This window comes from Euprymna scolopes, chromosome 19 (assembly GCF_053919585.1).
Source record: "Euprymna scolopes isolate OS-2025 chromosome 19, ASM5391958v1, whole genome shotgun sequence".
NCBI classification, from domain to species: domain Eukaryota; kingdom Metazoa; phylum Mollusca; class Cephalopoda; order Sepiida; family Sepiolidae; genus Euprymna; species Euprymna scolopes.
The window spans coordinates 124,948,731-124,966,932 of NC_136500.1; the positions used below are offsets into that span (position 1 = coordinate 124,948,731).

The 18,202-nt window shown below is 31.5% G+C and overlaps 1 protein-coding gene across 1 annotated transcript; it reads right to left on the reverse strand.

Annotated features, from left to right (window-relative positions):
* Window positions 1-328: 328 nt before the first annotated feature.
* LOC145240334 (L-xylulose reductase-like) lies at window positions 329-12,128 on the reverse strand. The gene is made up of 6 exons (XM_080103915.1): window positions 12,054-12,128; window positions 8,707-8,861; window positions 7,835-7,877; window positions 5,295-5,459; window positions 3,628-3,745; window positions 329-571 (listed from the first exon to the last, which is right to left on the reverse strand). The coding sequence occupies exons 1-6, from the start codon at window positions 12,126-12,128 to the stop codon at window positions 468-470; spliced, it is 660 nt and encodes a 219-aa protein (XP_079960041.1). The 3' UTR covers window positions 329-467.
* Window positions 12,129-18,202: the final 6,074 nt, after the last annotated feature.

The following is an 18,202-nucleotide window of genomic DNA, read 5'->3' on the forward strand; positions in this document are numbered from 1 at the left end:
ACCAATTTCTTTTATGAACGTTTAACTGGATGTTTTTGCATTTTGAAATTTAAGCCATTGGACCTAAAATTCTGAATATTTTACTTCTTAAAAGGAGTTTTTCTTTCACCTTTCGGATTTAGAATGAGGGGGTCATTAGCCATGCAAAAATGTTATTCCGAGTTTTTTTGTTTTAAATTGTTTGGAATAATATATATTTATTCATGCATATATATATATATATATATATATATATATATGTATAGTTCACAATGAGAATAGAATAATGCATAACATATTGGGAATAGTTCCCACTTTCAAAAAATGACAAAACACGCAGAGGAGAAAATTTTTACTTATATTGTTTCAAAGTTTTGCATAAACACAATTTTTTATTTTTAGCACCATAATTTTTGAACATTTTCTGGAAAGAAGACTTAGTAGAATCGTTCAGAGAAAAAAAAAATGGAATCCAAGTCAAAGATTTATTAGCAACAAAGGGTGCCTCCATCAACAGGATGAACAGAACCGGTGGTTGACATGGATTTATTGCTCAGCAGAAACAAAATGGTGTAGACAACATCTTCAACCTCTGGAAAAAAAGGCACAATTAATAACTCTCCATAATAAAGACCAATGTGTGTGTATGTATATATATTACATATATAATAATACATATATAATAATAATGATGATGTATGTATGTGCAAAAGATTTAGCATTTTTGTAATGAGAATAACAAATTTTAATTTCCTTAATATTATTTTTTATAGTTGTTTTCAAGTGTCAATAATACCAATAATAAAAACCATTATTACCTTATAAATTTATTAATCTATCAGCGATGACCAAGTAGAAGTCTTGCGTAATTTTCAATTGTATTCATTGTACTTCCCACACCGCACTAAAGATTGAACCTTGGACCTCCAGAAAAGCTTCACTTAGAAGTGAATTGTACTTAGATACTTTATTCATTATGTCACTACTAAAAACAAAGAAAGATTCGAGTTTGGTAAAAAGATTCCCGAGTTTGACAAGATACACAGGAAGACAGTTTAAAGTTACAGCAACCGAAACGTTTACAAGTTTTGACATAAATTTTCTTGAATTAAATATTCATATAAATATTGTTGGCGCAGCTGAGATAAGTAGGTCCAGCAGACGAGCCTCGTTCTGAAAAATCTTGACAGTTAGGTTGTATGAAATGTGACACCGGTGCTTCGTTATATTTATAGCAATAAACGTTCAACATTTCTTTGAATTTTTTTCTTTCTTTAATTCTTGGAATTAAAAAAATAAAACATGTTTTTTTTTTTTTTTACTTTTAGCTTAACTTGCTTTTATATTTCACCATTTCGTTTTTTTAGTAATAAATGCTTCTCTACATTAAAAACCGACCTTGTGTCTAACTCTGCCCACGTGGGGAGGCAAGTAAATGGGAAGTAATATGGCAGCTGAAAAACTTTTTTTGACCACCATAAAAGCATTATAATACATTTAAACCCTGAAGAATTTCCTCCATGCGCACTTGTTGTTCTAAGTTAACTAGCCACTACTTGTGTTTCAAACTTTAAAAAAAAAAGCGCTTTAAAATATTAAAAATACTAAAGCTTTTTTCGTTTTGGAAAAGAGGTTTCAGGCGCCCCTATTATCCCAAAGAACCAGCTATGTAAACACTTTGCAATATTTTTCAATAATTATTTGAAACAAAAAAAAAAAAATTCTTTACAATAAATTTTTATTTAAAATTAAGAAATTATTTTCTAAAATATTTTCTTTATATGTGTTGACATTTTGTTTTTAAGCAAAATTAAGAAATTAATTTTAAAAATATTGTTTATATCCTTCTTTATTCAAAAGGGTGACTTTTCGGTAGCTTCACCAGTTGTTAACCTAAATTTTCTGAATATCAGAACGAGGCTCGTCTGCGGGACCTACTTATCTCAGCTTGACCATATTGTTAAACTATTTTCATGTCAAATAACAGGGGGATGGAGGAGGATATTATGAAAACATAATTTTTAATCAACATTTCTCATTCTTTTTACATCAGAATTGGAAATTTTGAGAAAATTCAATGTTTTTTTTACATGGTAGTCACCACTTATCAAGGCCCGGAAGCCACTCGGGGGATAAGGGTTATTGCATGTATCAATGGGACAATATCGCGGTAATCATTAGTAATGGAGATCTGATAAAATGTCTTACTTAAGGGGGCGGTTTATCAGGAATTTATTGATGTTGGACTTGAAAACATCCAAGTTGTAGTCAGGTGGGAAACAGGCAAACGGAAAAGAGTTTCACAGGCGTGCACTTCTAAGAAAGAAGCTTTGCTCATGGAATCTACGTTTTGATTTAGGCATAGATAAAGAGTGGGGAAAATTATTGACAGTAGTTTCAGCTAGACGGGTGTTTTTTGTGAAAGATTGGCGAGGGGGAACCAGAGATTGGAGCTCAGACGAGCACTTTCCATGGAAATAATGATAAAACAATGACAGGCTCACAACGTCTCTTCTGTGAGAGAGAGGTTGCAGAGAAGAGAAAAAGGCATCCCCCCACTAAGACACAAAGACTATTTTGTACTCTGTCAAGGCAGGATAGGCTGTTTTTAGCAGCTACTGCCCGGATATGGCAGCAGTACTCCATCCTTGGATGTACTTGGCTTTTATATAGATAGAGAATTGCACCAGCAGTGAGATATCTTCTGGAATGGTAGAAGGATCCTACCATTTTTCCAGCGACCTTGGCAACAGACTTGATGCACGTGTTCCATTTCAGAGTAAAGGTCAATCCCAGATGCTTGTCAAAACATGGAGCCTCCCCAAGACGAGAGCCATCCATTTCAATTGATGCCAGATGGGGTTCAGAGCGTTGATGATGTAAAGATAGAAGCTTGGTTTTGGATGCTTTAAAAGTAACCAGCCACCTCTTCCCCCACTGTACCATGCGCTCAAGATCAGAGGAGAGAGAATCAGAGAGAACTTTGTCATTTACGGCCTTTGATGTGTTGCCATAGATGGTCGTGTCATCAGCATAAATGTCACAAATGATTTAAGTATGTGTTTTGGGAGATCATTGATGTAGATCAGGAAAAGAGTTCGGCCCAGGATGGACCCCTGAGGGACTCCAGCATTAATACTGTGGGCCTCTGATTTCTGCCCATCAACCACTACTCTTATGAGCCTATCAGAGAGAAATGATTTAATAATTGAGAAAACGTTTCCAGTTATACCGTAGCTGGAAATCTCGTGAAGTAGACCTTGTGCCATACCTTATCGAAGGCCTTTGATATGTCAAGAGCAATTGCCCTAGAAAGGAAGCCTTTGTCGAGAGATTCACTAATCTTATGAGATATAACCGTTAGCACATCTGCTGTAGATCTAGCAGAACGGAAACCATATTGCATGTCACTAAGAAGGTTATTTCTGCTGAGGTGCTTGACTATTATGCACTGTTAGCTAGTTAAGCATAACAGATCAACAAAAATATTTTAAGTGTGACAGCCGATAATCAAAGTTCTGTTGGAGGTGCCTGGATGCATATAAAAGTATCTGCCCATTCAGCAATGAAAATGCAATTTCAAACTAAAAAATAGAAAAATCCTTGGGGGTGGGGGACAATGAAAAAAGCTAAAATCTTTTAACTTACCAGCGAATTTTTTCAATGGAATTCGATTGAGCATGGCTTCAGATTTGGCTGGATCACTCCAGTAGGTCAAGCCCATCTCTGTCAATACCACAGTTGGGTTGACACAATTCACACGAATCTAAACCAAAAAATTCAAAATATAAGTGAAGTCTTATTGGGGCATAAAAAAGAAGATCATGATTCACGACTGTTACTTTGAAACATTTTGTAAATAAAGTTATAACGTTGAAATATAAATTAAATAATTCAAAACATGAAGAACTTTCTGTTGCTTTATTCTTTTCATATTGCACTAATTGGGTTTACTTTACATTAGCATTATAAGCACACATCTATTATAAACACATACACATTATATATATATATACAGGGTGACCCCCCCCCCCCAAAAAAAAAAAACGGGCCTCAACTCTAATTAGGTTGAGACATTTTCTAGAATCAAAATCATCTAATGGATCTTGATCAAAATTACAACAAGGATTCCAAACATAAAGTTTAGTATATTCTGTTATTTTAAATTTCGTAATGGAACTTAAAAGTGATGCAAAACTGTTCTGTTCGGAAATTAATTTGACTTGTGCTGAAACGAGTATTCTTCTTCGATAGTTGTAGCTAACAAGATAGTTACCATAGTAGTGGTCACCATTTGAATACTTGACCCCTGTTCATCTCGAAGGACCAAATGAATGCGAGGACATGTGTTCTGTTTCTTTGGCTGCATTATGCACGGATGTTGACTAATACCGCCTTGCTCGTTTATTTATTGCCGTCAAGTTGCATTGTGATATTTAGATTCAAATGATCTCTTATTCAGCAACAAGAACCTGCATCTAGGAATCACTTGAATGCTAGATACCATGTCGTTCAGTGACCATTATCTGAAGAGCCTCGGATGCTGCCAGTTTAGATCTTCATCTATTTCAATGTAAGTGACGCAAAAAAGACGGAATTCTGGTTTGGTTGTTTTATGTCATACCAACCCTTTTCCAGTTCTTTAATGCTGAATTCAGTCATTTTTGTAAAACGTTTTTATACTTCAAGTTCTTTATATCTTTAAATATTTATTCATGGTGTTTGGTTTGCTTGTTTTATACAGAAACAAAAATTTTGTTTAGCTTTGCAGAACATGATTGAGTTTTTCCATTATAAAATATTTATCAACATGAAGTATCGCACCAGGACGGTAATGTGGTGTTAAGTTCTTCAATCTTTGAGGTATAACTCATCTCCAGGAGAAGGAAAAAATTTGCACATACAGGGTGACCCCCCCCCCCCAAAAAAAAACAGTGGACATTCAATTGTTTTTCTGAGCATTTTACAGTCAATGGAGAAAACAAAGGCCAAAGACCCTAGTGTTTTGATGTGATGTTTTGAATATAATAAACTAGTTATGACCAAAGTTTCATTTCATTCGGACAAAACACTAAGAAACGAGGCCTAATTAGAGTTGGGGCCCGTTTTTTTTGGTCACCCTGTATTCTTTTTTTTTTTTTTCCTACAAGACTTGATTGTCATAATCTTCAAATAATTCCAAGCAAACTACAACATCCCCCTTAAAATTTTACACGCTTTAAAGTTCAAAGTTGACAACTGAAATGCTTTCCTTTGAAAAGAGATTATTTCAAAATTTGAAAAGTTTTAATGAAATATATGCTGGTCACACGCACCCCAAAAGGTCCTAGTTCCAAGGCCATAACTCTGGTGAGTGCATCAAGGGCGCCTTTGCTGCTACAATAAGCAGCATGATTTTTCAGTCCAATAATAGACGCTTGGCTGGAGACATTCACGATAGACCCTTTGCGTGAATCTGCAATCATTCTTTTCACAACCACCTGAAGTGCACAAATTTTGAAACAATTTTCAGTGAATAGAATTATTTCATCAAGAAAAAATATCCAAAATGAAAAAAAAATGTGTGATAAATGTTTAAAAACTAAGAGAAACTGCTAAAGAGAACATTTTCTTTTTAAATTGGTCATGTTTATTAATGCCAATCATCTAAGTATATATTATGCACATGAAAATTATTTAGGTTGACGAGAAAGTTCTTGCGGTTTAGATGAACATATCTTGGCTTAAACAAAAGATTTATTGATCGCAATAAGCACCATAAAAATGAACACACTTTTGCCAACACAAACAGGTGTATTTATGTCAATAACATAAAATCTTGTGTTCTGGTGGTGATGAAGTCACAAAATATTTTAGGTTTACATTTATTTTCTAGTAGTATATAAGTGGCAATTATCTAAGTATGTATTATAATACATATAAGATTAGATGAAATATTCATAATAAGAATTAATATATATATATATATATATATATATATATATATATATATATATATGGCTGAAGTTTCTTTAGGCATGGAGTCAAAAAAAAAAAAGTAAATGGCCGCCAACAGCAGGGAGACCCAGCAGAATTTCGACTATGATATTTGCAAGTTATTACAACTAGCCGAGCAAGGAAGCGTTTAAAATCAGTTGAAATATATGACAACAATTATAACCAGCATGGCATCTGAAAGTTTTGGTTATGTATTTTAACTTTAGTAATTTAAAACTCCATCTGTTATTTATGATTGCGTTGTTATAGTTTTACTTTAAGTTTAAATCTATGAGTCCCATATGATTTTAAAAAAATAATTTGATTAGATTAAATGATCCAATAAATGAATCGACTCGATAAGAACATAGCAATTTTATTATTAATTTTTGAATACACGCTTCCTTTTCATTGGCTGACTTGCAAATGGAAAAAGGGGAATGATAAATTTTGCAAACAAAAAATAGGGGTCTGATCTGATGAGCAAGAACCCCAAAATCGACAATGAAGACAGCAATGATCATTGAGGATCACCTAAATGCATTTGAATATATTTTTCAATGACTTATGCCACTTAACACAGGAAAATCCACCTGACTACAACTGGGATGTCTTTAAGTCTAATATAAACAAATTCCTGATGAACCGCTCCCCCCCTTAAGTAAGACACTTTATCAAATCTCCATTACTAACGATTACTATCCCATTGATTACTATACACGCATTAACCCTTATCCCAGAGTGGCTTCTGGGCCTTGATAAGTGGTGACCTCCATGTAAAAAAAAATAAAAAGTCTCCCTGACCAAAACAGAGTCCATACAAACTATTTACTTAAAGATGCAACAATTGGAATATTTTGTTTTTTTTAGTCATATAAATTACATAATCATTATATATATATATATATATATATATATATATATATAATTATTATTATAATAATATATATATATATAATTATTATTATAATAATATATATAATTATTATTATAATAATATATATATATACATATTATTATTATAATATATATATATTATTAATATTATAATAATATATATATTATTAATATTATAATAATATATATATTATTATTATAATATATATATTATTAATATTATAATATATATATATACATATTATTATTATAATATATATATATTATTAATATTATAATAATATATATATATATTATTATTATAATATATATTATTAATATTGTAATAATATATATATATTATTATTATTATAATATATATTATTAATATTGTAACAATATATATATATTATTATAATATATATATATTATTAATATTATAATAATATATATATATATTATTATAATAATAATATATATATATTATAATAATAATAATAATAATATATATATATTATAATAATAATAATAATATGTATATTATAATAATAATAGTATATATATATATTACAATGATAATAATATATATTATAATAATAATAATAATAATAATAATAATAATAATAATAATAATAATAATATACATACATACATACATACATAGCAATTAAACATATTAACTTGCTTTCTCAGAGTTTTACTAACAGGCTTTTATTTATGAAATGCAGACATTTTTTTTTGTTTCAGAAAGCTTTATAATTTCAGACATTTCTCCAACTCTCCTGAACAATAGCCCACTCTAATAATACAAAACTAGTGACAATGGTGAATAAATGTGTTTATTTTTCATTTTTTTCTAAAAAGAAATTGATGCAATGTGTTGTTAACCAAAAAGAAAATAAATGACTTTTTTAGTTTGCTTATAAACAAAAAGAGTTAAAATAACCTTGAGAAAATTAAGTTTTTTTCTTGAAGATTCACAGAAATATCAAAGTTGACTTGCCTGTGATACATTCACTACTGCATTCAAATTAACACTGAATGTCCTGAAAGGTTGAAAGTCAAAATTATTCAAATACACATTATGTATTAAGACGTCTTTAGTTATGAGGCAAATACAATATAATAGCAAACACACAAACTATAGTTTTAAAAGATTTTAAAAGGTGTTTTCAATAATTATTCTTTAAAAAATATAGTACAAAAAGTGTTTTCAATAATTTTTATTAAAAAAGCTCTACTAATTTCAATAATTTTTAATTAAAACAAGACTGAAAAAACTTTGCAATGATTATCTATATATCTATAAAAGTGAAAGTGTGTATGTACATTTCCCTACACAATAACTGTCAATTTTCAGTTTACAGACTCAATATTTAATATACAGGGTATGGAGATTTGGGAAAATCTTTGTAATCCATTTTCGGCCAGAAATTTGGCTGTTAAGGGGGTCAAAGTTTAACGATTTGACCTTTGAGAACTCTACCAAACTCCTCCACCAATTTTGGGTATAAACAATTGAAATTTTAGATATAGGTTCCTTGGACATAAATCTAACTTAATAACTTGATTTGAGCCCAAACAATAAATGTGTATGCTAACTAATAATGTGGAAATCAAAAAATTTTTAAAAAAAGGAAGGCCAGAAATTATGTATATGTGGACCAGTTATGATGATGTCATCAGAAGAACTAATGAACATGATGGAAGACTGTTAAATATGGACACCTCTAACCAATGAATGAGCTTGAAAATAAGCAATTTAAGGAAAATGGGCTGTAATAATTCTCCTGTCTAAAAATAGAAGTTCTTAAAAAAAAGAAAGAAAAATAACTGTGGAAACCAAATAATTGAAAAACTAATAACTAAACTTACTGCTCAAAGTCTTCTTTCTTAGCTTCTAAAAACGAATTCAGGATACCAATGCCAGCGTTATTGACTAGAAGATCAATGGGTCCAAGGGAGGTAACTGTGGAACAAGTTTTGTCCCAATCACTCAAATCACACACAACGGCATGAATTTCAGGGCACTGTAATAAAAGAACATGTTTCAGGACAAAAAAAAAAAAAATACACACACAAAAGAAAGTAAATTTATTCAATGGAACAAAAATAGACTACAAGATTTTCTATGTTCTTTTCTGTGACCATGTTGGTTATTGAAGTGATACCATATTGAATACTGAAGTTGAGGCCCAGCAGAGCAGATTCTGTAGAACTTCTAAAATAATACATTTAAGTGAAAATAAAAAAAAACAAAGAAAAAACGGTTCAGCTGTTTCAGAGTCTATAGGGAACAAGTTTACACATACAAGTTGGATGTTTTTGTTTTACGGCATATCAACCCTTTTCAGGTTATTTAATGCCGAATCCATTGATTTTGAAAAAAAATTTTAATAGAATATATTTGTTTTTTTTCAAGTCAGTTTCTATTTAACCTATAGTTGGAACCCTAACAGGTACTACAACTCCGGGTCAGAGTGGACCTGGGAGCAATGGCAATTAAAGGGTGGCTCCATACTCCCCAAAGCCTGCAAGCTGGGACCTCACCATCGGATATAATTTAAGGTCATATCCAGGACCCATATATACAAAGTGCCTTTTATATATAGAGAGATATGACATTAGCAAGTATGATAAGTTTTCTCGTTGAGATTATTTAACTTTTTTTTAAGCACATTTTTAACATATTATATAAATAAATAAAAATAAATAAAAGAAAAACATGCTATCAGGTCCAGAAGCCACTCGATATTAAAAGTTAATGAGATGGATGAATTGTTAGTTGAATGATGAATAATATTTTTTATTTTTTTATAACATTTTCACCCCAAACAAAGCACAGTGCCACTTTGATGGAGGGGGCTACTATCAGGGAAATAAGTTGCAGGGATACTATGTAGGGAGTTGAGCAGCAAGATGTCTGTTTACATTACACTTGAACTTCTGCATGTCAGTACAGTTGGGGAAGCAGGAACCCGGAAGGGAATTCCAAAGTCTAGCAGTTCCGGGGAAGAAACTATTAAAGTAGAAGGCTTTCTTACATCTAGGGATCTCTACTGTGTAGGGGTGGGACTTTGTTGTTTGTCAGGGGTATTTACCTCAAGGGGGTACAAGGGCTTGTAGTTCGTCAGAGCATTCACCATTAAAATACTTGTAAAACAGGCAGAGGGATGTAACATTTCATCGATGAGACAGAGGTTTAAGATTAGATAACAGTTCAGGACATGCCAGGTTGGCGACTTTCTTTTGAACTTTGTCCAGAAGTGAGAGACTAGTAGCAGATGCAACAGCTCAAATGCGACAACAATACTCCATACATGGGCGAATGGTCGCCTTGTAGAGGTATAGGATACTTTCTGGCGTAAGTAACTTTCTAGCATGGTAGAGAGAGCCCACCTTCTTCACAGCGGCCTTGGCAATGCTCTCAATGTATCTGTTTCAACTTATGTTCCTCGTGAACATTAAGCTGAGGAGTTTGAATGAAATACTTTCAGTTAATTTATCTTTAGCCATAGCTATTGGTGGTTGGTAAGGTTTCATGTAATTATTAAAGGAAACGAGCTTAGTCTTGGCAGCGTTGAATGTTACCATCCATTTCTGACCCCATTCCATTACAGACTAGGGTTGCCGCCATTGCCTTAGATATGTCTTCATTTGTTTTCTCCTCGTGCTGTTATACAGTGTGGTGTCGTCAGTAAATACACCTATCTCAGAGACTATTTTATCAGGGAGATCATTTATGAATATCAGGAATAATAAAGGTTCATGACCGACCCCTGAATTACACCTGCATTTATATCGAGCGCACCTTTTGTATATATTAAACAGATAGGAATACGACTTCACTTTATAATAGATAACTGGGTTTGTTGGCTGACTCTCATTTTGAACTACTTTTGCTGGCAAGAAGTTTTGATTCAATATTGGAACCCTAAACCTAGGTAAATAATATCAATTTCCAATAAACTATTAATGTCCCTTTTTAGTGTATTATAATCTGTGAGATTTTAAGATAAATACTTCATAATATTAGTTGAATATCTGAACAAAAAAATGTCTTTGAATTCATATGGCACCACTAATAAAGATTGAGAATTAGAAGTTTGTCAAATTAAATGGTCTAATGCTTTTAAGTGTTTACGACCATAAAATCATTCATGTAAAAAAAAGGCATAATTTAATTTAAAGTTAATTATTTTTTAATGTTACTGATAATTTAATATATTTTAATTTAAAAAAAATCATAAGTAAAAACAAACCATAAAAAATTAAACAAGAGAAAGAAAAATGTAAATTAAGACATAATTTAAGGTAAAACTATTTTTAAAATAGAATTTTGCATTAAAATTTTAAGAGATTTAAAAGATGTCAATGCATATATCTGATAATAAAATAAAAATAATTCCAATTATGATAGGAATGTTCATAAAGATAAAAATGTGAAGCGAAATAATAAAAACAGTTAAAAATTAGTAATATTAACATAAAAACAGTTGAAAATTAGTAATATTAACATAAAAACAGTTGAAAATTAGTAATATTAACATAAAAACAGTTGAAAATTAGTAATATTAACATAAAAACAGTTGAAAATTAGTAATATTAACATAAAAACAGTTGAAAATTAGTAATATTAACATAAAAACAGTTGAAAATTAGTAATATTAACATAAAAACAGTTGAAAATTAGTAATATTAACATAAAAACAGTTGAAAATTAGTAATATTAACATAAAAACAGTTGAATGAAAAATTGAATGAAAATTAGTAATATTAACATAAAAAAAGTATTACATTCATAAAGTTTAAATATTTAATTCTAAAAATTGACGTTGCAAGTTAGAATTTAATTACATACTTAAAATTTATTTAATTCATATGAGAGAGAAAAAGGAAATGGAATTAGAAATATTTATTGAATAAAATCCATGCAACATCTACAACTTTAATAATGAACTGACATCTTGCTGCCCAACTCCCTACATAGTATCCCAGTAGCTGTTGCCTCTCATAGTAGCCCCCTACACCAAAGTGGCAATGCGCCTTGTTTGGGATGAAAATGTAATAAAAAAAATAAAAAATATTATTCATCATTCAACTAACAATTCATCCATCTCATTAACTTTTAACGTCGAGTGGCTTCTGGACCTGATAAGCATGTTTTTTAATTTATTTTCATTTATTTATATAATATGTAAAAAAAAAAAAAATTATCTGACCTCTGCTACTAATGTTTTCAGGTGTTCTTCAGTCCTGCTGAGGGCATAGGTTTTGGCACCACATTTCGACAGCATCTTTGCCACATCTCGTCCAATTCCAGCATTTTTTAAATAAGAAAACAGAAAAACAAACAAAAAAAATTAAATTAAAATATACAACAATTATCTTTTCCTGAATTATAAACATACCATAATGTTATGTAATTCATGCACCAAGGAGAGCCTCCAGAGCCAATAGCCTTGTGTCAGCCTGATATACGTGAAAACAAAAAATAAAACAATGAGATCACTTAACTAGTAATATCAAAGCAGAGAATAAAAATTGAATCAGCCTATAAATAGTATGACAATTTTATGACAAACCTTATTTGTACATATGAGGAAAGTTCTGTTTGTTCTATTTGCCCATAATGACTACAGATAGAACAGCTACTACACTTTGAAATATTTGCACAAGACATAAAAATTATATTTTAACAAAGTACGAGACATTTTCTAGTCATGCTGATAAAGGATGACCAACAACACCCATTTTCTCACACTTTAGAAAATGTCTATCGTACTCTTAATTAGAATCATCTATGACCATAATACCACATTTACTCCAAGTGCCGTCCTACTAAGAAATTTCTCAAATCATCCAAAAATTTTATTGAAGATAAACATAACGTTTTCATATCAGTATATACGAGCAATGCATGAACCTTGCGTCAATATCAAGGTCAAATTAAATTATTATCTAACTTTACTTTAAATGTAAGAAGAAATTCAACTTTCTTTACTTATTTATTTTTTTTTAGGAGTGCAACATATCGCCAAACGAAACTCATTACTGTCTGATAGGTTTTGAGACATAAGTTACTTTAACGAAACAATTACATTTCAGATTCAACGAAACAGAAAAAATATTTATCATTAATCTGTTCAAATTAAAAAAAAAGTTCCGCTCGTCTTAAATCAAGAATTTATAAATATATTTATATCTTAATACCGTTTGCATTAAATAATCATTTTAGATGTTTTGCATTAAATAATGATTCTAGATGTTTTGCATTAAATAATGATTCTAGATATTTTGCATTAAATAATGATCCTAGATGTTTGCATTAAATAATGATTCTAGATGTTTTGCATTAAATCATGATTCTAGATGTTTTGCATTAAATAATGATTCTAGATGTTTTGCATTAAATAATGATTCTAGATATTTTGCATTAAATAATGATCCTAGATGTTTGCATTAAATAATGATTCTAGATGTTTTGCATTAAATAATGATTCAAGATGTTTTGCATTAAATAATGATTCTAGATATTTTGCATTAAATAATGATTCTAGATGTTTTGCATTAAATAATGATTCTAGATATTTTGCATTAAATAATGATTCTAGATGTTTTGCATTAAATAATGATTCTAGATATTTTGCATTAAATAATCATTTTAGATGTTTTGCATTAAATAATGATTCTAGATGTTTTGCATTAAATAATGTCTCTAGATATTTTGCATTAAATAATGATCCTAGATGTTTGCATTAAATAATGATTCTAGATGTTTTGCATTAAATCATGATTCTAGATGTTTTGCATTAAATAATGATTCTAGATGTTTTGCATTAAATAATGATTCTAGATATTTTGCATTAAATAATGATCCTAGATGTTTGCATTAAATAATGATTCTAGATGTTTTGCATTAAATAATGATTCAAGATGTTTTGCATTAAATAATGATTCTAGATATTTTGCATTAAATAATGATTCTAGATGTTTTGCATTAAATAATGATTCTAGATATTTTGCATTAAATAATGATTCTAGATATTTTGCATTAAATAATGATTCTAGATGTTTTGCATTAAATAATGATTCTAGATATTTTGCATTAAATAATGATTCTAGATGTTTTGCATTAAATAATGATTCAAGATGTTTTGCATTAAATAATGATTCTAGATATTTTGCATTAAATAATGATTCAAGATGTTTTGCATTAAATAATGATTCTAGATGTTTTGCATTAAATAATGATTCAAGATGTTTTGCATTAAATAATGATTCTAGATATTTTGCATTAAATAATGATTCTAGATGTTTTGCATTAAGAGGGGATGTAGGTATAGATAGGTGAGAATCCTATAGACCAAGCCTTCTCAGATTGTATTCAATTGAAAATTTCTAAGTCCAAACAAGAGGGGATGTAGGTATAGATAGGTGAGAATCCTATAGACCAAGCCTTCTCAGATTGTATTCAATTGAAAATTTCTAAGTCCAAACAAGAGGGGATGTAGGTATAGATAGGTGAGAATCCTATAGACCAAGCCTTCTCAACGTGTATTCAATTGAAAAAATTCAAAGTCGAAACAAGAGGGGATGTAGGTATAGATAGGTGAGAATCCTATAGACCAAGCATTCTCAACGTGTATTCAATTGAAAAAATTCTAAGTCCAAACAAGAGGGGATGTAGGTATAGATAGGTGAGAATCCTATAGACCAAGCCTTCTCAACGTGTATTCAATTGAAAAAATTCTAAGTCCAAACAACAGGGGATGTAGGTATAGATAGGTGAGAATCCTATAGACCAAGCCTTCTCAACGTGTATTCAATTGAAAAAATTCCAAGTCCAAACAAGAGGGGATGTAGGTATAGATAGGTGAGAATCCTATAGACCAAGCCTTCTCAACGTGTATCCAATTGAAAAAATTCTAAGTCCAAACAAGAGGGGATGTAGGTATAGATAGGTGAGAATCCTATAGACCAAGCCTTCTCAACGTGTATTCAATTGAAAAAATTCTAAGTCCAAACAAGAGGGGATGTAGGTATAGATAGGTGAGAATCCTATAGACCAAGCCTTCTCAGATTGTATTCAATTGAAAAAATCTAAGTCCAAAGAAGAGGGGATGTAGGTATAGATAGGTGAGAATCCTATAGACCAAGCCTTCTCAACGTGTATTCAATTGAAAAAATTCTAAGTCCAAACAAGAGGGGATGTAGGTATAGATAGGTGAGAATCCTATAGACCAAGCCTTCTCAACGTGTATTCAATTGAAAAAATTCTAAGTCCAAACAAGAGGGGATGTAGGTATAGATAGGTGAGAATCCTATAGACCAAGCCTTCTCAGATTGTATTCAATTGAAAAAATCTAAGTCCAAAGAAGAGGGGATGTAGGTATAGATAGGTGAGAATCCTATAGACCAAGCCTTCTCAACGTGTATTCAATTGAAAAAATTCTAAGTCCAAACAAGAGGGGATGTAGGTATAGATAGGTGAGAATCCTATAGACCAAGCCTTCTCAGATTGTATTCAATTGAAAATTTCTAAGTCCAAACAACAGGGGATGTAGGTATAGATAGGTGAGAATCCTATAGACCAAGCCTTCTCAACGTGTATTGAATTGAAAAATGTCTAAGTCCAAACAAGAGGGGATGTAGGTATAGAGAGGTGAGAATCCTATAGACCAAGCCTTCTCAACGTGTATTCAATTGAAAAAATTCTAAGTCCAAACAAGAGGGGATGTAGGTATAGATAGGTGAGAATCCTATAGACCAAGCCTTCTCAACGTGTATTCAATTGAAAAAATTCTAAGTCCAAAGAAAAGGGGATGTAGGTATAGATAGGTGAGAATCCTATAGACCAAGCCTTCTCAGATTGTATTCAATTGAAAATTTCTAAGTCCAAACAAGAGGGGATGTAGGTATAGATAGGTGAGAATCCTATAGACCAAGCCTTCTCAACGTGTATTCAATTGAAAAAATTCTAAGTCCAAACAAGAGGGGATGTAGGTATAGATAGGTGAGAATCCTATAGACCAAGCCTTCTCAGATTGTATTCAATTGAAAATTTCTAAGTCCAAACAACAGGGGATGTAGGTATAGATAGGTGAGAATCCTATAGACCAAGCCTTCTCAACGTGTATTGAATTGAAAAATGTCTAAGTCCAAACAAGAGGGGATGTAGGTATAGAGAGGTGAGAATCCTATAGACCAAGCCTTCTCAACGTGTATTCAATTGAAAAAATTCTAAGTCCAAACAAGAGGGGATGTAGGTATAGATAGGTGAGAATCCTATAGACCAAGCCTTCTCAACGTGTATTCAATTGAAAAAATTCTAAGTCCAAAGAAAAGGGGATGTAGGTATAGATAGGTGAGAATCCTATAGACCAAGCCTTCTCAGATTGTATTCAATTGAAAATTTCTAAGTCCAAACAAGAGGGGATGTAGGTATAGATAGGTGAGAATCCTATAGACCAAGCCTTCTCAACGTGTATTCAATTGAAAAAATTCTAAGTCCAAACAAGAGGGGATGTAGGTATAGATAGGTGAGAATCCTATAGACTAAGCCTTCTCAACGTGTATTCAATTGAAAAAATTCTAAGTCCAAACAAGAGGGGATGTAGGTATAGATAGGTGAGAATCCTATGGACCAAGCCTTCTCAGATTGTATTCAATTGAAAAATTCTAAGTCCAAAGAAGAGGGGATGTAGGTATAGATAGGTGAGAATCCTATAGACCAAGCCTTCTCAACGTGTATTCAATTGAAAAAATTCTAAGTCCAAACAAGAGGGGATGTAGGTATAGATAGGTGAGAATCCTATAGACCAAGCCTTCTCAGATTGTATTCAATTGAAAATTTCTAAGTCCAAACAAGAGGGGATGTAGGTATAGATAGGTGAGAATCCTATAGACCAAGCCTTCTCAGATTGTATTCAATTGAAAATTTCTAAGTCCAAACAAGAGGGGATGTAGGTATAGATAGGTGAGAATCCTATAGACCAAGCCTTCTCAACGTGTATTCAATTGAAGAAATTCTAAGTCCAAACAAGAGGGGATGTAGGTATAGATAGGTGAGAATCCTATAGACCAAGCCTTCTCAACGTGTATTCAATTGAAAAAATTCTAAGTCCAAACAAGAGGGGATGTAGGTATAGATAGGTGAGAATCCTATAGACCAAGCCTTCTCAGATTGTATTCAATTGAAAAATTCTAAGTCCAAACAACAGGGGATGTAGGTATAGATAGGTGAGAATCCTATAGACCAAGCCTTCTCAATGTGTATTCAATTGAAAAAATTCTAAGTCTAAACAAGAGGGGATGTAGGTATAGATAGGTGAGAATCCTATAAACCAAGCCTTCTCAGATTGTATTCAATTGAAAAATTCTAAGTCCAAACAAGAGGGGATGTAGGTATAGATAGGTGAGAATCCTATAGACCAAGCCTTCTCAACGTGTATTCAATTGAAAAAATTCTAAGTCGAAACAAGAGGGGATGTAGGTATAGATAGGTGAGAATCCTATAGACCAAGCCTTCTCAACGTGTATTCAATTGAAAAATGTCCAAGTCCAAACAAGAGGGGATGTAGATATAGGTTGATGAGAATCCTATAGACCAAGACAAGTCAACGTGTATTCAATTGAAAATTTTTAAGTCCAAACAAGAGGGGATGTAGATATAGGTTGATGAGAATCCTATTGACCAAGACAAGTCAACGTGTATTCAATTGAAAATTTTTAAGTCCAAACAAGAGGGGATGTAGATATAGGTTGATGAGAATCCTATTGAGCAAGACAAGTCAACGTGTATTCAATTGAAAATTTTTAAGTCCAAACAAGAGGGGATGTAGATATAGGTTGATGAGAATCCTATTGACCAAGACAAGTCAACGTGTATTCAATTGAAAATTTCTAAGTCCAAACAAGAGGGGATGTATGTATTGTATTGGTAGATGACAATACTATAGACCAAGTCAAGTCAACGTGTATTCAATTGAAAATTTCTAAGTCCAAACAAGAGGGGATGTAGATATTGGTTGATGAGAATCCTATTGACCAAGACAAGTCAACGTGTATTCAATTGAAAATTTCTAAGTCCAAACAAGAGGGGATGTAGATATAGGTTGATGAGAATCCTATTGACCAAGACAAGTCAACGTGTATTCAATTGAAAATTTCTAAGTCCAAACAAGAGGGGATGTAGATATAGGTTGATGAGAATCCTATTGACCAAGACAAGTCAACGTGTATTCAATTGAAAATTTCGAAGTCCAAACAAGAGGGGATGTATGTATTGTATTGGTAGATGACAATACTATAGACCAAGTCAAGTCAACGTGTATTCAATTGAAAATTTCTAAGTCCAAACAAGAGGGGA